The 22,140-nt window shown below is 31.5% G+C and overlaps 2 protein-coding genes across 2 annotated transcripts; one reads left to right on the forward strand and one right to left on the reverse strand.

Annotated features, from left to right (window-relative positions):
• Positions 1 to 1,288: 1,288 nt before the first annotated feature.
• On the reverse strand, positions 1,289 to 11,748 carry LOC145750823 (uncharacterized). The gene is made up of 8 exons (XM_082566898.1): positions 11,669 to 11,748; positions 11,406 to 11,510; positions 10,750 to 10,953; positions 9,648 to 9,749; positions 9,439 to 9,557; positions 9,278 to 9,327; positions 9,028 to 9,223; positions 1,289 to 1,638 (listed from the first exon to the last, which is right to left on the reverse strand). Exons 1-8 carry the CDS (start codon positions 11,746 to 11,748, stop codon positions 1,289 to 1,291), a joined length of 1,206 nt encoding a protein of 401 aa, XP_082423024.1.
• A 3,840-nt stretch (positions 11,749 to 15,588) lies between these two features.
• LOC145751620 (solute carrier family 68 member 1-like) lies at positions 15,589 to 21,633 on the forward strand. Its single transcript, XM_082567806.1, has 10 exons — positions 15,589 to 15,796; positions 17,959 to 18,127; positions 18,317 to 18,465; positions 18,533 to 18,657; positions 18,831 to 19,008; positions 19,099 to 19,221; positions 19,300 to 19,454; positions 19,836 to 19,919; positions 20,285 to 20,380; positions 20,510 to 21,633. Exons 1-10 carry the CDS (start codon positions 15,656 to 15,658, stop codon positions 20,712 to 20,714), a joined length of 1,425 nt encoding a protein of 474 aa, XP_082423932.1. The 5' UTR covers positions 15,589 to 15,655; the 3' UTR covers positions 20,715 to 21,633.
• The last annotated feature ends 507 nt before the right edge of the window (positions 21,634 to 22,140 follow it).

A 22,140-nucleotide genomic window follows, 5' to 3' on the forward strand; every position in this document is an offset into this window, starting at 1 on the left:
TTTATGTAGCCTTTTTTATTTGTGCTAATTATATCTTTTAAAATTTTTATTAACTTTGTAGACTTCTAAAACCTTAAGCGTTAGACTATACTTAAGAGGTCAGATTTTAATTTAAATTTTTTTTGGATGATCCGTACTTGTATTATTGCGCCAAAGGCAATGCAAATTTGATTGTGGTTTATCGGTACTCTTTGTAGAATTCAGGCGCACATGTGGGCCTAACTTAAATTTATTCGTATGTTATTTTAGTTAAGTGAAATGTCATAGGTACGTGTTGCGTTGTACTAAAAATAAATTTAAATATAATTTCGACAAACATGTTTTCCAGAATTTCGGGCTCCCGCGATAGCTGAGTGCTTATTGTAGTGCACTGTTTAATGTGAAAAGTTTGTTTGGGTATAATTTTATTTCGTTATGTTAAGCACAATAGTCATTTTTTAGGTATCAAAAATAACTGCACAAAAAAATCATTGTCTATAACGAAACTTTGGTATATTAACCTTGTCTTTTGATAGTAATTACCTTGACCTTTTATTTTTCTAGCTTAATTTTTCTAGCCAGTACAAATAAAATAATTCCGCCACTTTAATTACGTCAATTTTAAGTAACGTTGTAAACTTTCCGTGTTAAATCTTTTTCAGTATTAACATTTGATTAGATAATTGCATAATTTTTTTTATTTAAAAGTTTCTAAGGCATTTTCACTTAATGTACTAAAATGCTCGTAATATATCGATAATGGAGTACAGATTGCCAGTTGACACGGTTTGCAGGTCGATTACACGACCTTAACATGGATATTCAAATGATACTTTGGCCCGAGCAATGATCGAATATACCATGATACGAAACTCTTTTTCTCACCTTTTCAATTGTTGTTTTATTTTATTCACTTGCAGGAGAAGCTAAAAATGTTACGTCTTCTTGGTAACGCTTGAATGAAGTATAAAAACATTAGGACAAATGCATAAATAGAACCATTGCAAGGCAATAAAAATGCAGTTTTAATTATTTTAAGACGAATCTAAACTGTTTTAACAAAATGAAAGAATTTTAAAATAAAACTGGATCTATACCAAATATAAAACAATTTATTTAGGCGTTGTTTTATTCCTTTTTTGCCAAAAGTAGCCTTTTGCCTCAAGTAGAAAACTTGATCTGTCCTGCTACCTTCACCAAACCTATCATGCTACGGGGGTTTATTTGTTAGAGCAGGACGAGGCTCTTCCCCGCAATTAAGGCATAGGATCATAAAGTCTACAAAACTAAAGCTAACTTTATAAACTAACTAAATTGCTTTTCTTTTCTTAGGAAGTTTTTCACTCGAAACAGAGCCACCATTCCAATCATTTGATGATGCACGTTTGATCCCAAGAAGTTGCGCAGCATAAGAAACTTTCATTTTGTTGTAGCTTTTATAAGAGAAATGTGCATCTGTTAATTTACAGCAGCGTAAATCTTTTGAATTAAAAGGCTGTGGAACTTTACAAAAATGTTGCCATAAAATAAAGTGACTTCCATGTTTTAGCAGCCGAGTGCCTCCATATTTACTAGAACGTACATTATTACATGCAGTTTTTAAAAGATGTTGTGGATCACTTATAAGTAATATAGGGTATTCAGGCTTATAAATATTAATACATTTTGTTAAGTCCATTTATATGAAAACTGATTTATATTTTCTCATTAATTTTAAATACAATTTCACACTCGGTTGGACACCATTAGCCGCTATTGTGCGCTTCTTTTGGATCGCCTTATCGCCTGGTCATTTCAAGTTTTTCCCTTTTTTCCAGCGTTCTTAGTCACGTGATTTGTGTTTCGCCTTTTTTGTCTTTATTTGTATCGTAACTTGGAATAATTTTGGAATTCTACTTTTAGTACGTCATATATTTAGAATACGATTCGCCCTGTTCTAACAATTCATAAATGGTCTTTAGTTAGTTTTTGTTAAAAGTAATATTGATTTGTAAGTGTTAAGCCAGTATTGTTTTTGTTAATTGTTTTTCTTGTGTACTGAATATTGAATACATTGTAGAGTATTTCAATTGTTGTATCAGTCGAGTTAGACAGTTGCAATTCTGGGCCCATTATCGGTATTATTTTTATATTAACTGAGATCAATCTGTGATCAAGGGGCGTATTTTATTCTCCGATCAACCTATTGTTGGTCACGTGGGGTATAGTTAGACAAACCCTACATTTATTTATGAATTGTATGACATTTGGTCATATCATTGAGTTAGTATAATTAGTTAGATTTGTAGATTGTTTGACTTAAGATCAAGTTTGGATTTATAAATTGGGATATATAATTTCGAAAGGATTTTTTGGATTTACATATAAGAATGAATTTGGAACCAAGTACCAGCGGTCAAGCTTCGACATCGAAGCCCGTCGAAGAACCCAGTGTCGATCCGAAGTCTGCCCGAAAAAATGCTTTGGCAAATTTTACTCGAATTGAAAACCAGCTCCTTAAAGAAATCAATGCTCAAAAGGAGGCAAAGCTGGTCACTGGATGCAAAGCAGTTTTCGACACCGCCTACGATAAATGTTTATCGGCGTGCAACGAATTCTTGGCTGTTCAAGCTGAAGTTGAAAAGCCAAAGGCACAGGCCAAAATTGATGAAGTTAAAAGCCGATATGCGACAATGAACGAAAGGTATCAAAGTTTTCTATCTTTGTGTGTAACCTCTGCTTCACCAACACATGGAGCTCCCTTAGTAATTGGGTCCCGCCATTCTGGATCTGTTAGCTCGCAAAGAAGCAGAGGTAGCGTCGAGGCGCTTAAAGTTCAAGCCGAACAAGTTCAAAAGGAAGCTGAATTAAGTCTTCGTCAGCTTGAAATTCAAAAGCAACAAGAAGAAGAAGAAGCAGAAGAAGAAGTCCGCGAAGCTGAAGCCAAGGCTCGTGAGGCCGAAGCTAGGGCTCGTCGGAAAAAGCGCACTGCGGCCCTTAAAAGCATGGGCGCACAAATTGAGCTTGAAAAGGAAGTAACCAGGGCTCAATCCAAAGTTCTTGAAGCCGAAGCCGATTTAGAGGGTAGCGTTTTTGGGTCTGACGGATTCGTAGAAAGGCCATCAATTTCGCTTCGACAATTCGCTTCACCAGCTGCTTTGGGGATTGATCAAGCCATTAACAGCTTATCACCCAAACGGAGTGACCCGACCCCTATCTTAGTTACCCAAACGGGGCCGGTGTATGATTCCACGCCTATTGTCAAAGAAACCCAGCAAAGTGTGCCCCGTAGCCAATATTTGCCAAGCTACTTAGCGCAAGACGCCACCTTGCCAAGAATTACGATTGACAATTTTAATGGCGACATTTTAGAATATGATTCTTTCATCATGCAGTTTGATGAATTTATAGATTGTAAAATATCGGATGACGGCGCCAAATTGCAGTTTTTGTTGAAGTATTGCACTGGCGAGGCGTTTGAGGCAATTAAAGGTTGCAAAGTTATTCGTAACCGAACAGAGGCTTACAGAGAAGCGAGATCACGACTTGATGAAAAGTTTCGTGCCAGTGATCTTATCATGGAGGCGGCAATGGAAACCATACTAATTGGGCCTCCCATTTCTGAGTCAGATTCCGATGCTTGGAATAAATTGGCAGACAGCATGTACTACTGCAGCTGTACCTTAAATGCGGGAGGCTATGAGTCCGAATTAAACAGCCGTGAGACAATAAGCAAAATCTATCGACGATTGCCCGAACAAGTGCGGCGTGATTTTATAAAAATTTCAAAAGATAGAGAAAGAACCGGTAGGAAAACAACCTTCGATGATTTGTTACAGTTCGTAAGGGAGTTGGCCCGATCATCAAGGCATTACTACCAGCGCATTCATTTTGAGCAATGCGATAAAAAATTTTCCGACATGAAAGGGAGGCGATTTCAATCGAAATCAAATCGGCCTGCCAGCAAGAGCTTTAACGTGAAGGAGAAAAGTTCGGCGCCATTATCATTTGTATGCTGTCCTTTGTGTAGGAATGGACACCAGCTGTGGCGTTGCGAAATCTTTAAAATGAAAACGTCGATCGATCGATATAATTTCGTGAAAAATAAAAGGTTGTGTTTCAATTGCTTAAGAGAAGGCCACATGAATAACAATTGTCCGACAACAATGGCCTGCAAAACATGTAGCAAAAAACATCACACTTTGCTTCATTACAACAAACCACAACCGAATGAAAACTTAAACGCACCTACAAATAATGAGAACGCCGAAGAAAGAGCTGTCACCGCCTGCGGTACACAAAAAAGTAAAAATGTAAAACGGTTCAAGGTGCTTCCAGTAAAGGTTTGGGGCAGCGACCCAAACAAAATCGTCCAAACTTATGCATTTTTGGACGACGGTTCCGACACAAGTATGTGTACTAAAACGTTAGCCAATCAATTGGGGCTTAACAAAATCGACCGCCATGTACAGCTATTTACAGCAAATTCACTTACCGAATATGATACCATTGTTGGAGGTATGCATATTCAAGGCATTAATGAAATCGAGTCATTTAATGTAGACGAGCTTATTGTTTTAAACGACCTGGTTGATGTAAGTGAAAGTATACCCACTAAAGATGTAGCAAACCGCTACGCGCATCTTAATGATCTCACGTTTCCGAGACTTAAGAACGCAAAAATTGAATTGCTTCTTGGTAACAATGTACATGAAGCCTTTAGGTTGAAGGAGCAACGTGTGGGTAAACCTGGTCAGCCATTTGGCCTGCATACAGCGCTTGGCTGGACATTATTTGGTTCTGACTACTCTAATAGGTCAGATAACAATGCACGAAAAATCAATTTTCTACATAGCCTAGATGGCATTGACGCTTCTTGTAGAATATTGGTCAACTCGTTTAATCAAAACTTTAAGGATTTAAACGACGTTCAACGCCATGAGGCCTCAATAGAGGATAAAAGGGCTTTGGGAATAATGAAATCGACCGTTAAAAAGGTTGACGGTCATTACCAAATTGAATTACCGTGGAAGGACGATCTTGCAAGACCGTCGAATAATCGGAAAATGGCTGAACGAAGGCTTCAGTACTTAAAGAAGAAATTGCAAGCTAACCCTGAACTTTTTTCCAGGTATAGGGATAAGGTTACTGAATATGTAAATAGTGGCCATGCCACAATGATTTTAGATGGTGAAATTAGGAATTTAAGTAACTTTAAATATTATATACCTCACCATTTTACAGGGCCTAAATTTCGTATTGTTTTTGATTGTGGTGCTAAACATTTAGGCCTATCTCTTAATGACTATTTGTTACAGGGGCCTGATTTAACTAATAATCTGGTTGGCGTGCTTTTGCGCTTTCGCCAGGAAAAAATCGCTTTAGTTGCAGATATAAAGGGCATGTTTCACCAGGTGTTCGTTGATCCCAATGATCGGGATGCCTTTAGGTTCTTGTGGTGGCCAGAAAACGACCTGTCGCGAACTCCGGTTGATTACCGCATGAACGTTCATATTTTTGGCGCGACGTCATCGCCGAGTTGCGCTGCATTTGCATTACGTAAGACAGCTGACGACAACCTGTCTGGTGCGAACGAACAAACCCTGAGTACTGTAAGGCAAAATTTTTATGTTGATGATATGTTAAAATCGTGTAGTAGTGTAAATGAAGCCTTGCATTTGTTACGTGATATTCAACCGCTTCTTAAAAGCGGCGGCTTCCATTTAACTAAGTTTATTAGTAATGACAAAACTATACTTGCTTCTGTTCCTTCTGCAGAGTTGGCATCGTCAACGTTAAATCTTGATTTACATGAGTTGCCAACTGAACGTGCGTTAGGTGTTTATTGGGACACCGCCCTTGATTGTTTTAAGGTGAAGGTAAACGTTCAATTAAAACTAGACGTGGTATTCTTTCTATGGTAAGTCAGGTCTATGACCCATTGGGCTTTGCCCAACCATTCATTTTACCTGCACGTAAATTACTGCAGGAAGCATGCAATTCACAAGTAGGTTGGGACGATCTGTTACCCAACAGTCATATCACTAAATGGAATGCATGGTTACGTAATCTAACCCTTTTGGAGCGTATAAGCGTTCCCAGATGCCTTAAGTCTTCTTTAAGCATGTTAAAAAGTATTCAACTGCACACGTTTTGTGATGCAAGCAGTATTGGCTATGGAGCCGTTAGTTATCTTCGTGTTGTTGATTTGCATGATGTGATTTTATGTTTTTTTGTTATGGGCAAGTCTCGCGTTTCACCTTTGAAACCTGTAAGTACGCCGAGACTTGAGCTTACGGCAGCTGTTATTGCCGTAAAACTAAGCACGCTAATTCAGCAAGAGCTTGAGTATAAGCTGGGCGACATTTTCTACTGGACGGATTCGACGACGGTGCTTCAATACATTCTTAATACATCAACACGATTCCACACTTTCGTTGCCAATAGATTGGAATTTATTCACGGTCTTTCTAAGCCGTGTCAATGGAGACACGTTGACACCAAACGTAACCCGGCTGACATAGCATCTCGAGGTCTTATGCCAGACAAAGTAGATAAGGCCGAAATTTGGTTTAATGGCCCGCAGTTTTTGGGTCAAGTTGTTAATGAATGGCCCGCTCGCCCACAAGTTTTGCCACCGCTTGCCAACGACGATCCTGAGTTGAAACAAGAACCAGCAAAGTGCAATTTCACAAAAGAAATTAGCAGCACTGGCATTGAGCGCCTTTTTTCTCGCTATTCATCTTTTTCCCGATTACAACGCTGCGTGGCATGGCTTCTTCGTTATAAGCAATACATGAGGTGGAAGGCTGAAACTCGAAATTTAGCAGCAAGTTCAACTTCGTTTAACACCAATTTTCTTAGTCGTCAGGAGATAGATGCTGCCACTACCGCTATCGTACATGCTGTTCAGCACGACGTTTTTCCCGAGGTTATTAAGTTGCTTTCTAACCATGAGAACTTTCAGTCGCCTGTAGTAATGAGTAAAGGAGAACTTCGCAATTCAAAAGTTCTCAGCTCGTTGCAAAAGTTGTCACCCATTTTGGTCAATAATGTAATCTATGTTGGAGGAAGATTACAAAAGTCTTTGGTTGATAGGAATGCAAAGCATCAAATGATCTTGCCTTCAAACCACCCTGTCACTGCCCTCATTATTTCGTCTCATCACATACGTCAAGGTCATTCCGGAACCTTGCATGTGGTAGCCTCTATCCGGGAAAGTTTTTGGATTTTGCGTGGCCAGGCAGCTGTTCGAAAGGTACTACGAAACTGCAGACAATGTAGACGATGGAACGCGAAAATCGGTGAACAAATGATGGCCGCATTACCCTCATCAAGGGTTACTGACAACAGGCCACCATTCACCTGTGTTGGTGTCGATTATATGGGCCTCATACCTGTCAAGCTGGGACGGAGCCAAGTTAAGCGATATGCTTGTGTTTTTACCTGTATGGCCACCAGAGCAGTCCATATTGAGGTTGCACAGTCGCTTGAAACAAGTGCCTTTATAGATGCATACAGAAGGTTCATTTCAAGAAGGCCAACACCGAAACAAATTTTTAGTGACAACGGCACTAATTTTGTCGGTGCCGAACGTGAATTGCGTATGGGTATAAGGAAATGGAATAAAAAACAAATGCATGATGCTATGTTGCAGAATGAAATAGATTGGAGATTTAATCCCCCTGCTGCAAGCCATCAAGGCAGAGTATGGGAGCGTATAATAAGAACAGTTCGAAAAATTATACGTTCAATCACCGGTGAACGAGTTCTTGACGACTACGGTCTCATGACGTTGCTCACTGAAGTTGAAAGGATCTTGAATAACCGACCTTTAACCCCTATTAGTGATGATCCGCGAGACTTGGAAACGCTTTCTCCAAGTATGGTTTTAAAAGGAGCAATCGATATGTCATTGCCCCCTGGAGAATTTATAAAAGCGGATGGTTATAAAAAGTCATGGCGCATGACCCAACTAGTCGTCGATCAATTCTGGACGCGATGGCTAAAAGAATATTTGCCGCTTTTGCAATTGCGACAAAAATGGCTTCGGCCCGTGAGAAATTTTGCTGTTGGTGACGTAGTGTTGATTGTGGATGACACAATTAAAAGAGCATACTGGCCAAAGGGAATTATAGAACAATGTGAAAGTGACTGTAACGGACTTGTACGACGCGTGCGTGTAAAAACCGCCACAACGGTCCTTTGGCGGGATATTAGAAAGCTGTGCCTTCTCGAAGCGCAGCAATGACTTATAACGCGTTTTTCTTTCATTCATTATTGCATGTATCGTTATCATTTCACCTCATGTCACTCGTGTGAACTTTCGTATTTTCTTACCCTTTGATGTGTACGATTATCGTATATTGTTATAATGTAATATTTTCTTTTTTGACGATTATCTCACGTCATACTGTTTGCTGCATGCTTGTATATTGGTTTCGTTTTTGATATAATGTACTTTGTTTATTGTGAAATGACTTCGTATATTTTGTTGTGTACTCGGTCATTTGGGGCCGGAATGTTAAGTCCATTTATATGAAAACTGATTTATATTTTCTCATTAATTTTAAATACAATTTCACACTCGGTTGGACACCATTAGCCGCTATTGTGCGCTTCTTTTGGATCGCCTGGTCATTTCAAGTTTTTCCCTTTTTTCCAGCGTTCTTAGTCACGTGATTTGTGTTTCGCCTTTTTTGTCTTTATTTGTATCGTAACTTGGAATAATTTTGGAATTCTACTTTTAGTACGTCATATATTTAGAATACGATTCGCCCTGTTCTAACAATTCATAAATGGTCTTTAGTTAGTTTTTGTTAAAAGTAATATTGATTTGTAAGTGTTAAGCCAGTATTGTTTTTGTTAATTGTTTTTCTTGTGTACTGAATATTGAATACATTGTAGAGTATTTCAATTGTTGTATCAGTCGAGTTAGACAGTTGCAATTCTGGGCCCATTATCGGTATTATTTTTATATTAACTGAGATCAATCTGTGATCAAGGGGCGTATTTTATTCTCCGATCAACCTATTGTTGGTCACGTGGGGTATAGTTAGACAAACCCTACACATTTATAAGGAATTTCTAAGCCCATGTTGTTTAAATTATTAAACATGCTTCTATTTGATGAAGCACCATCTGCCACAAAAGCCAAAACATTCAGCTGACAACCGTTTAAGGCAGAAACAACCTCCCAGAATAAACTGGTTAGATCTGCTGCCTTGCAATCATTGCTGGCAAAGAAGGTGAAGAGGGGGAGTAACTAGAACAAAGCAGCTTTTTCTGTTAGCTGATCATGACAAGGGCCGAAATCGACAAACCCTATCATGGCATCTGTAGCAGCATCATACACAATACTTTCTTTTACTAAAAGTAAAAATTTCAAATCTTAAATTTTGGATTTTTAAATATAAAAAATGTTGATCAAGTATATGAAGTAAGCATCAATTTAACAAAACATTCCACATATATACATACTTTTCATTTCGTCCATAGAAACTACGGGAAAACGTTCATAATTTTTCATTGTCTCAGCTATGAGTTTAAGTTCACTAAAAACACTTTCCTGAATGCCTGGGGCTGACTTAAAAGCATTTCTACAAAATCGGTACGTAATAAACACTTTTAATTGCATGAAAGGTATTGTTATTAAGTTATCAACTGCATCTAAAAATTAGCAAATGTACCTGTAGTCACATAATGTTCTAGAGCTCGGCAAGCCTAAAATCTTGCTGTCTCTCAATTCCTCATAAGCTGACCTACTTTTTGCAGCTAAGCTCAAACAAAACCTATTTGTAACATTAATTATCTGAAATAAATGCCTATTTGTTCTTAAATAATTCAACCTACTGCAGTTGTACATTAAAAGACTATTACTGTATTAACATAGGTGGGCACAGTTAAACGAAAAAGCAACTTCGTTAAATGGTTATTCGTTACACATAACAGTAACTTCGCTAACGTTTTTTCGTTAAATTAAACCAAGTGTAACGGAAGTTATCGTTAAACGTTAACGTTAAAATTTAATTAAAACAAACAAAGGAATTACCTTTTTTATAAAAAAAGATTTAAAAAAATTAGTTTTTTTCTTAATCGATGTTTTAACTAGACGAAAAAGGTTTAGAAGAAGTTTTTAAAATGGGCTTAGGCCTAATGCCCAAATAACAGTGGCCGGATAGTAATTACTTACATCGTTTAAAAATTGCGACGATTAAACCCGATAAACGGCGATTTTAAACATATATATTCCTTATATTACCATGGATTTACTTGTAAAATATTGAGTTAACGGGCTTAATTTAACGGAAGCACAATTTAACGAAAGTTAACAGGTCCGATAACGATTTTTAAAATTAACTTAAAAGTTAAATTTTAACAAAAAAATTAACTTCGTTATTTAACGTTTAACGCATTAACGTTTAGGTGCCCACCTTTGTGTATTAAGTACTTTTATTATATATTAAGTATGTACTTGAATATTATGCTGTAAAAAGAAATAACATCACCTTGCTCTTGTCCTGAATAACACAAATGTTAAGGTATTTCACAACTACCAATTTTGGTGACCTAATTAATTTTATTTACTTTTATTATTGTTTTTACTATTTTTAAATAAAAGCTTTAAATCAAAACTTATGTCATCTTCAACCTCCACCTGATTATGCTGTTGAAGTAAGCTTTCTACCCTTTTCTGTAAGTCTGTTATTCTATATTTTAAATATTATTTGGCATTAATAAAATTGGTTCAGTTGTTGTTCAACATTATATATCTAGTTTATAGTATCTTACTGAGTATTTTTGTCAATAATTAAAGCTTCAACACGTGTTGGAAGATTAAAACCAACTCGCATGCGCTTAACAGGAACATTTTTTTTAAACTCTAAATAATCCTTTCTTTGGTTTTCCATTTTTGTGTTGTATGTATCAAATACGGAACAATTGCTACACAGTTCATTACTATCAGCAGGCATAAAAACCATACAATTTGATGCTCTAAAAAATAAATTTGGTAAATAGTTGGTATTTTAAAATTTTACCTATTTATCTTTTATACATGATAAAGTAACTTGCTAATTAAATTACCATTTTTTATGCTAGTGTTAAAAATTAATAATTGCAACACCTTTTTGCTATGATAGAAACTAAGGGACAAAGTAATGAAAAATGCGGGTTAGATAGTGTTGTAACAAAGTGTGAAATACTATTTGAAGAATCAGTTGCACACCCTCTTGCATATTTGGAAGGAAGTGATACTTTTTATAAGCTGAAAGGTAAATATTTCTTGGACCTTTATCTTACGTAATGGACTATCAATAGCTGCACTCCAACCATAATAACTTGCTGAGACTGTAAAATCTTTCAACACTACAACCTGGTACTGAAACTGATCATAACCATCACTGCAGTTAAAAAAAACTTTTTCATTTTGTTAAACCTTTGTCCACCCATCAGGTGAAGTTGATTCCACAAATTGATTAAAGGATTTAAAATACAGTTTAGCTACAATTTTGCGCTCTTTTGGTGGCTGCCTTTCCCCCTTAATTTCACCACTACATTTAGGGAGAAACAAAGATGAAACTGCACCTATTTTTAAGTGTTTTCATTTTGAATCACCACCTAAAATTTAAAGAGCATTTTGAATAAAAAAAATTATATATTAATTTTAAAAATATTTTATTTAAGAGTTGTTATACATACACAATGTTACGTGTTCTGGTTAAAATGCACTTCGCATATGTTTACATTATCTTTTAAAAAAAGATATTTAATATGCTGATCCTGGCGCATTCCAAGTATTATTTTTTCCAAAGCTTCAGTCAACTATGCCTTGGTACCTTTCGGTAGAAAACGTTTTGCAGGAACGCGAAACAAAGAAAAGGCATCTAGAATAAATAGAATTTGATAAAATAGGTCATTTAAAATTTAAGTGCATTTTTGCTATAAAATATACGTAGCAGACTACTTTTTTATAAGTAATATATATACCCTTTTTTTAAATACATAAAAACGTGTAAATAAACCAGCAGAGCATTTTATTTGGTTTTTATATATAATGTCAAAAAATTAATTTTACCTTTTCCTTTACATTTCGTTTTTTTCTACATTGACCCCCATCGCATTCCGAGCTATCAAAGGTGGGCACCAAATCGTTAATGCGTTAAACGTTAAATAACGAAGTTTGATTTTTTGTTAAAAGTTAACTTTTAAGTTAATTTTAAAAATCGTTATCGGACCTGTTAACTTTCGTTAAATTGTACTTCCATTGAATTAAGCCCGTTAACTTAATATTTTACAAGTAAATCCATGGTAATATAAGGAATATATGTGTTTAAAATTGCCGTTTATCGGGTTTAATCGTCGCAATTTTTAAACGATGTAAGTAATTACTATCCGGCCACTGTTATTTCGGCATTAGGCCTATGCCAGTTTTAAAAACTTCTTCTAAACCATTTTCGTCTAGTTAAAACATCGATTAAGAAAAAAACTATTTTTTTTATAAAAAAGGTAATTTCTTTGTTTGTTTTAATTAAATTTTAACGTTAACGTTCAACTATAACTTCCGTTACATTTGGTTTAATTTAACGAAAAAACGTTAGCGAAGTTACTGTATTGTGTAACGAATAACCATTTAACGAAGTTGCTTTTTCGAATAACTGTGCCCACCTATGCGAGCTATATAGATTTTAAAGTTACACAAATTATTTTATTCTTAATTTAAATAAACATAATTATATAAAATGTAATAACAAACTTTAGGTTTTTAATTCCACGTACCTCTTGGGTGCTGGTGGCCCTCTAATATTGCTCAAACTAGAAGCATTAGTAATAGCCAGCAACCCCAAAAACAAAACAATTATCAAAATTTTGTTCATTCTTTCAGTACTTTAATCCTGTAGATTGAATTAAAAAATATTTTTTGTTTACTTTTTTAAAGGGATGTTGTTGTTTGGAACGTTTTTCTTCACAAAATATATAAAATATATTAAAGCACCATGGTAGGTAAGTTGTCAAAACTCCCAATTTGTGACGTTACTTAAATAGCGTATATTACGAAAAAACAAAATTCACACCAACACTTTTTTGAAAGTATATCATTGTTGGGTACGTTGTTTTACACAAAATATATAAAATAAATTGAAGCGCCATGATAGGTAGGTTGTTAAATCCGGATTTTTGACGTCGGTGATAACACGTATTTAAGTTTAGTACAAAAGTTTACTCCGGTGTTTGACAACTTTTAAAGGTTTTGTTTAATTTTATTATAGTTCGAAATCTTAGATTTTGAAAATGTTATCAGTTTTTTCGATATTATTGTAGGCAACTGGTAGGAATTCTAAAATCCAACATGGCGGCCCGAGAAATGCTTTCTAACCATATTTATCTTTTACAAAAAAGGTAAGTGAAATACTTGTATAATAATTTATATTTAGGTGATTTGTAATATATATATTTAATATTTTTGCAAATTAATTTATGACAATTAAAAGTTGCTCTGTTATAAATTTTTATTTGCAAATAAGACGATAAAATTAGTACGAGAAAATATATTAACTTTAGTAACGAGGCAAAAGAAGGCAAAAGGTGATTTAATAACAATCGTATAAATAAAAAATGTCTGTAAGATTGCAATTTATACAACATAATCAGCAATATTGTTAATCTATGTCTGATAATTGTATGAAAATATTATTGTTATGAAGTAACACAAAAATACGACAGGGTAAGACATTGAAATTCCGCTTGCAGTGTTTCCATTTTTTTGAAACCATATCACGCCCGCTACAGCGCTCTGAAAGCCAGCATTTCCATCAAGGGAAACCTTGCTTTGTTTTTCGTTTAATCATTTAAATATATTATTTAAATATATTATTTCTGCGGATCGATTTCTTTACTTAAACGAAGGATTTCGGAGATGGAGAAAAATGTTTTAGGAGAAAAAGGGAAAGAACCCCACGACCTCATGTGTGGTGTCGCAAGTGTTCTTACCACTACACCACGCTGCAGGCTAGTATATTATATTGTTTAATATATTATATTGTTTCTAACAACATTTTTTTTTTGTTTTTCGCACATTAATAAAAGTAAACTAGATTTATTTGATAAATAAAATATGGTTCGAAATTATTTTATTATTTTACATAAATTTTTATAAATAAAAAAAGATATGCATAAACATTAACTAAGAATATTACATATCTTTAATTTTCAACAAACAAACAAGTATTTATATACATTATACAAACAAAAATTAATATTTAACCCAGTTTTAAGTTGTTAATATTAGGATATACATTATTACTAAATTTGAAATTTCTAAAATTGATTTTTATTGAATAAACAAGCATTTAAATATGATAAATAAACAAAAATTAAATTTTTAATTTATTTCTGAGTTATAAATATTATAATATATAACTTACCAAAATTTAAAAATCTAATAACAATCTTTAAATTTAAATAAACAAACACCTATTAATCGGTAATTAGTGACAAATATTAAAATTTTAATTTATTTTTGAGTTACTAATATCATGATATACAATTGACAAAAAATTAAAAAATTAACAACAACCTTTAAATTTTATTGAACAAACATCTATTAATTAGTAATTAGTGATAAAAATTAAAATTCTATTTTAATTTCGAGTTACTAATATCATGATATACAATAGACCAAGATTTGAAAAATTAAAAACAACCTTTAAATTTTAATAAACAAACAGCTATTAATTAGTAATTAGTGATAATTAAATGTGTATTAAAGTAAAAAATATTCGTTGAAAATTTAAGTAAAATGTTAAAGTATAAGTCAAAAATGTGTAAAATTTTTTTTTTAATTGTTTTGTTATTATTATATTTTAATACTCGTTTGATTACCAAAAAATTAAGATCGGTATTTTGCTTTTAAATTTAGTTTACTTTCTTATTACAATATCAATGAATGCGTGTTCGTTTGTTAAAATTAGGTTTAAATATAAAAAAGTTTATATTTAAATTTATAATTTAATTATTAAACCTACTAAATAAATTATATTTATAAAAGAGAATCATTGTTTTTATTCTTATTTGCTCGAATTTTAAAAGATGATAACTTTTGTTCTTTAAAACTAAAAGTTCTAAATTTTTAGTATGTTTGTTATTATCCTAACGAATCGCAAACCTCATATTTACGACACTTAAATGTCACTAATTACTAATTAATAGGTGTTTGTTTATTAAAATTTAAAGGTTGTTATTTTTTTTAAATCTTGGTCAATTGTATATTATGATATTACTAACTCAAAAATAAAATAAAATTTTAATTTTTATCACTAATTACTTAATAATAGGTGTTTGTTTATTAAAATTTAAAGGTTGTTATTGTTATTGTTATTATATTTATTGTTTTATTCTTATTTGATCGAATTTTGAAGGACGATAACTTTTGTTTTTTAAATTAAAAATTCTAATTTTCAGTTTGTTTGTTATTATCCTGATGTGTTGCAAAACTTTTACGAAAGTGGGTATTTTACTCCGTTCTTTTTTGTATTGTGTAATTAAAAAACATTTGGAAACACTTTTTTTATGATTATTCGCCCAAGCAAAATTCCTCCGCTTCTCTCTGCCAGCTCTCTGGCAGAAAGAAGTTGGTGGTTGTGATGTATGCAAAGTATTTAAACTTTTTAATTTTTTATTTGTACTAAAAGCCCACTGCATGAAGCTTCACCAGAATGCAGTTGCTTATGCTGCAACATCACTTGCATATTCTATGATGAACTCTGTCTTTTTTTTTCACTATGTTGACCTTTTTTTGGACAAATACAATATCACAGAAAGTTGGTTTCAGTTTGCCCAGGTAAGTTTTGTGTAAAATCCATTTTTTTTGTTTAAATATTATTTTTTTTTTTAAGGGAAGTTAGAACCTCTTTGTATGCAAGTTTCCTACATTTTAAAAATACTATTAATTGATCTGACAGCGTGATGTCGTTGTAAGAACACTTGCTACACTAACTGACTAACATGAGGTTTAATCTTCAATGCTTTCATGCTGTAGCACCCTTAAGTAAGGCACTATAAACGGTATAAACTTCTGATGAACCAGCACTTAATCAGCAAAATTATTATCGGTGAGCAATTATAATCTATAATATCCCAAACTTCAAGTCTGAAAAGTAGGGCAGTTTTCAACGAGATCTCGTGTGTGCAAGCGGAAAAATGGCGTGACCGCGTGTGCATGCATACTATGATTTTCGGTCTTTGCGCACATGCATGATTTGTGTTGTCATGTTTTACCTTAATTTGGCTCAAATATACAAGGCACCAGTTATTAAAAAGTTAATTTCAGGTGTGTATTTTTTTTATCGAAAAAATCTTGTGCGTGCACGCTGCCCTACTTTCCAGACTGGCTAAAGGCAACTCTAGGCTGGGTCGAAGTAACTGATGTTACTATATTTTTATGTCACGTAATTAACCTTAACAAGAATAAAGATATAGGCTAGGCTATACAAAAAAAACTGACTGCAAAACTTATAAGTTTTGTCAGGTATAATGTATATATATGCATATATATATATAATATATATATATGGGCAATTCTTATTGGGAAAGTGTTTTTTTTTTAAATTAACTCAAATTATTTGTTTTATTAACTTACCTGTTTCTTTGGTTTTGATATTTAAAGTTTAAATTTTAAAAAATTTAGGCAAATAATTTTTTATAAGTGATTTTTTTTTTAAATTTAAAATATACTAATATTTTTGCACTTTTATGGTTATTTTAAGCAATAATTTTAAGTTATTATAAAAGTTACAAAACAGATTCATTACAGATTTGTAATGTGTTAGTATAAGAGAAATGCTTATTCTGCCTGCTTTAAATGATTTAAAATAATATAACTATTTTTATAAGTAAAAAAATGAAATGGCATTGTAATATAATATCCATTTTTTTTAATTTTGTGAGAAGGTAGTTTTGATATATTACTAAATAAAATTAAATATAAATATTCACAGCTAACAAGTTGATTTTTAACTAATATTTGGCATATTTACACAATATTTTAAGCTATTTTACCCACCAGACTTACTGTTTTTGCATAATTACCCGTTTTATTTAGGTGTAACAAATTGTTTCTGCGACATCAATTTTATTACTAATTAAGAATTTAGCCATTTATAATTTTAAACATGTTATATTTGTTTGTTAACTTTGTTTTTGCAGTTATGTTTATAGTTTTTGTTAAAATGGTAGTTAGAGTTTTTATAATTTGGTTTGTTTTGTTCTGTTTAAAAGTTTATTTAAAAAAAAACCTAGTAGTTTTTAGTTTTGTAATTCCGTTACCAAGATTTTTTTAAAAAGTTTTTAGTTAGGTTTGTTTCTTATTTTAACAGTACCTGTTCTTTTTTTTTTAGCTGAAATTGAGTAAATTTAAGACTAAAGTTACATGCCAAAATTAGGCAGTGTCATTCTGTTACTTAAAGTGTAATTCCAGGTTTTCTTAGATTAATTTGTCAATAAATAAATATTTTTTAAACCCCAACTAAAAAATTTTGGTATATTTATGTTGCTTTTAATAAGGACAATTATTTACACATGTTTATGTTAAGTTAATTTTTATAAAATTTAAACGAATTGGAATTAAGTATTAACCAACTTTTTATATCTAATTTATTAGCGTAATTCCGTTACCAAACATTTTTCAATTTTTAAGAAGCATAGAAGTTTCCGACTGGACTTCTATTCTTATAAAAGTTTAGAATGGCAACACATGGGTTGTTTTAACTTAAAAAATGATTTCAATTATATTAAAAATAATAATTATAAGTTTGTAAACCACAGTAATGGTAATTCCAGTACTTAAGAATTGCCCAAATATATATATACCTAACGGGCATAAATTTACTAAAATAGAAAGCTATAACAAAGTAAAAAAAAATTAAAGTTGTATGCTCTTGGACAAGAACAACATATGTTTATTTTTCCACTATTATATTTCAAGTTATTATATATATTTTTCAGGTTGTTTATATGTTATGGAATACAATAAATGATCCTCTCTTTGGTTATTTTCAAGATAATTCCAGTTGGTCATTTTGCCGAAGTAGAAAAAAGGCAATTTATTATGGAGGCCCAATTTGGGCAATAACCTTTGTGTTGCCTTGGTTTGCATGGGGAGATTATAAAAATGGTATTTAACAGATTGTTAATTGATTTTAATAAAGAATTTAAGTGTATACGTGTATTTGTAAAGTAAAGGTTTTGATGTAAGTAAATTTTGTTATTAAACAATTTTTCCTTAGATATAAAGAGGTTTAACTTTTAATATTTTTCCAATTGACTTATTCTTAAATTATAGAATTATTGCTTAAATATACAGGTCCTGCATGGATTCCTGGTATTCATTTAACAATATCATTATGTGCTTATGATGCCTTATTCACCTACGTAATGCTTGCACATTGTTCACTTTTTGCTGAGATTTCAACTAAGCATGAAGACAGATTACAACTCGTCAAGTATACTCAGGTAGTTTTCATTTTAAACATAATTTTTTTTTGAATTTCGAAAATTTTAATTAGATTATTACTTTCAGGTTGCATCTTTAATTGGTAGCAGTAGTGTGTTTTTATCTAGTGTTACATCACATAACATGACTAATATGTTTAACTTACAAGTTTACTGTGTATGTATTGCTTTTGCTGCCTTCTTATGCATGAGGTAGATTGACCTACATTTCATATTATAACAACTAAAATTTTCTTAAAAATAAAATTAAAAAGGTAATAGAAAATAAATGTAAAGGATGACTTAAGGTATCATTATTAAATTTGTTTCTCTGAGATGTTTTCAACTTATTTATTTTTTTTTTCAACTGATAATAAATTTGTTAGATATACTGGATTAAATGTTTATACAAAGTATGAAAAGAAAGAGTTCATTTCAGCATCAAACCCAGTTTCTGATCCACCCACTAATGTAGATATAAGTACTTGGGGAGCTTTTGTTATCACCAAACAGATTCTCTCAAACAAGAATTTTTTATCATTTGTCTTAATGAATTTTTTTCAGGTATGAAAATTTAAAAAAAAAAAAAATACTGTATGTTTAATGTAGCCATTTTGGTAAATTGCCTAACTTTTTGCAACCTTAATATTTTAGATTTTTCATGTCACATTTAATTCGAACTTTCTCCTAATTTTTGCCACACACCTTATACCAAAAAATGCTCTACCTCCAGTTGCCATGAGCATTTTATATGGTTCATCTTTTATTTTACCACAGGTAAAGCCTTTAGGTTAAATTTGAAAGTACTGTAAAAACATCGAAAAAGTTAAACAAAACATAAAAATTTAATTTTAGTTGATGATATTTCTTGGTGGAAATATACTTTTAAAATGGGGAGTCTATCGTGTTATAATGTGTTCCTTCTTGTTTCAAATATGCATGGCCTTATTTGTTTACTTTACCGCTGGTACTTCGTATTGGATACTTACTGCGTTTTTTATTCTTGACATGTAAGTTAACATTAATTAATTTCTTGGAAGTTTTTTTTATGTATTACAAAACAAAAATAAATGGATTGTACTTATAAAAAATGATTTATTTTATATTTATAAATGATTTTTCTTTATATTTAATAGTATTTACAACAAATATTTGCTTTATAAATCAGTTGATATATGTTTTTATTTAATTAAGTAACTAACTAAATTTATATAAAGCATGTTTTTAAACAATTAATACTAAAATGCTCATTTACTTGTTTTGTTAAACATATTGACAAAATTTGTAAATAAATAAATTTGTATATTATTCCTTTTTGAAGAACAGGATTATTAACCACTATTTGCACTTTAAAATTTTTTTAATTTAAGAAATTTTTTTTGTTTTTTTAGAAGCATTCCATCTGCTGTTTCAAGTTTGTCAAATATTTCACTTTCGGAAATTATTGATGAAGATTTAATTATAAACAAGAGAAAGTAAGTTAAACGTAATTAATCTTGAATTAAAAGCAGTTTAAATTAACTTGATTCATTATTCCACGACTTCTGTCTCACTTCCTTTTAAGTTGTAGGCAATCTTCGATTACATCATTATATGTGTCTGATTAACTTGAACTTTAATTAATATTCATGTGCAGAATTTTCTATGTTGTAAAATTAAAATTTTAAGTAAAAAACTTTTTTAGTGTAGAATTACCAATTTAAACTGCATCAAATTTTACACACAAAACTACAAGGTCGTTTTTATTTTGGGTCGGTTAACTGTAGTCTGGATATATAAAATAAAATGTAAGATTAAATGCAAAACACATTTAAATAAACCAAAATTAACCTGTGTTTAGCCTTCCACAATCATCTATGGTGTTTGGAACAAATGCACTTATAACAAAACCAGCTAATTCTTTAGCTCCTATGATTGTTGTTTCCTTATTAAACAGGTTTGTTGAAAGAATTTTTAATTTTCAATATTAACTTTTAGAATTATTAATACGAGATGTTCACCTGAAATTTATATATTTGTTGTTTTGTATAAAGCTAAATAACTTAAACATTTAATTTCTATTAAGCTATGGATATGAACGATTAAAAATTTACACCGAACCGGGTACTCATTCTACTGCAGACTTATCTGGTTTGGGTGAATTACATGAAAAGATGTTTCAACTAATTTGCTTTGTTCCTCTTGTAGTCTCTGTTATTCAAATTATTTTATGGAAATTTTATAAACTTGGAAATAGCTTTACTGCTGAAGCCAAATACACTGAGGTTTAAATTCACTGGATAATTTAAAAACAATGCTAAAAAAATGCATGATATTTATATTGTGCTATATAAATTAAAAAAATATTGCACCAAGATTTAAATTTATGCTGCCTAATCTTGAGACAATGGTAATGTATTTTATTAAACATACTACATTTTAACATGCTTTATACTTTTACCTTATACCTTTACCTTAATGAAGCCACCAATTTATTATTTTACCATCATATTACCTATTTAAATTTGAATTTTCCACTTTACAAAGAGTAAATAATATTGCACTTATATTTAAATTTATGCTGCCCAATCTAAACACAATGTTAATGAATTTATTTATACACTGCTACATTTTAACATGTGTTAATACTGTACCAAAACTGAACTTATGTATTTAATTTATCATATTACCTATTTAAAATGCAGTTTTAGAAAAAGAATAAAATATATTGCACTAAGGTTTAAATTCATGCTGCCCAATCTAAAGGCAATGTTAATTTTTTTATTTTACTTTATTTCATTTAAATAAGCTTTCTCTACCTGAAATGTAGTGTTGTGTCCAACTAATTTTTTTTACCTGTTTAATTTTTTCACTTTATAAGGATTAAATAATATTGCACTTATATTCAAATTTATGCTGCCCAATCTGAAAACAATTTTAATGAATTTATTTATAATGTTACATTTTAACATGTGTTAATACTTTACCAAAACTGAAGTAATGTATCCAATTCCATCATATTACTCATATAAATTGCAATTTTATAAAGATTAAACAATATTGCACTAAGGTTTAAATTTATGCTGCCCAATTTAAAAACAATGTTAATTCATTTATTTATACCATGCTACATTTCAACATGTTTTATAACTTTACCTTAAATGTAGTAATGTGTCCAATTAATTTTTCTACTTGTTTAAATTTGCCATTTTATAGAGATTAAATAATACTACACTTCGTTTTTAATAACTGTTTAAATATTATTCACCGGTATTTTATTAAAAGACCACTATTAACAAAAGCTGTGTTTAATTAACAAAACAATAAAATGAATATAAGGTAGAAAGAGTAAAACGACCAACGATTTAGCAACCAATTTAGCTTAATAGAAACAAATGCATTTTTTTGGGGGGAAGGAGCTTAAGGGCTAAAAATAATGGCATGTTTTAATCAATCTGGTTTTAATGAGGCTACTTGTACTCGCCAATAAAATAATTATAAATCTGTTTAAAGTACGTGTTTAATTAATCTTCAGGTTATTTCTGAGATTAATTTAAATTAAGTTGAAAAATATATTTTTTAATCTTGAGGACAAATCCCAAAAATTAAATACCATAACTAGTTTTCCCTTCTTTGTTTCATGTAGTCATGGTTGAATAACAATCAATGTAAACATGTACGTGGACGGCAGTTTTTTGCAAAACTAAAATAACGTGT

Source organism: Corella eumyota, chromosome 4 (genome assembly GCF_963082875.1).
Source record: "Corella eumyota chromosome 4, kaCorEumy4.1, whole genome shotgun sequence".
In the NCBI taxonomy this organism is placed as follows: domain Eukaryota; kingdom Metazoa; phylum Chordata; class Ascidiacea; order Phlebobranchia; family Corellidae; genus Corella; species Corella eumyota.

What these genes read in the sequence shown, in the direction of transcription:
- LOC145750823 (XM_082566898.1), bottom strand. Translation starts at nt 11,748, where the DNA reads ATGCGCCAGGATCAGCATATTAAATATCTTTTTTTAAAAGATAATGTA. An exon ending in GAATCAACTTCACCTGATGG is followed by an intron (nt 10,954 to 11,405) that starts GTGGACAAAGGT and finishes TTTATTTTTTAG; the next exon opens with AGCATCAAATTGTATGGTTT. An exon ending in ATTATTGACAAAAATACTCA is followed by an intron (nt 9,750 to 10,749) that starts GTAAGATACTAT and finishes TGTTACAAATAG; the next exon opens with GTTTTGTTTGAGCTTAGCTG.
- LOC145751620 (XM_082567806.1), top strand. Translation starts at nt 15,656, where the DNA reads ATGAAGCTTCACCAGAATGCAGTTGCTTATGCTGCAACATCACTTGCA. An exon ending in ATGGGGAGATTATAAAAATG is followed by an intron (nt 18,128 to 18,316) that starts GTATTTAACAGA and finishes TTAAATATACAG; the next exon opens with GTCCTGCATGGATTCCTGGT. An exon ending in CATCTTTTATTTTACCACAG is followed by an intron (nt 19,222 to 19,299) that starts GTAAAGCCTTTA and finishes ATTTAATTTTAG; the next exon opens with TTGATGATATTTCTTGGTGG.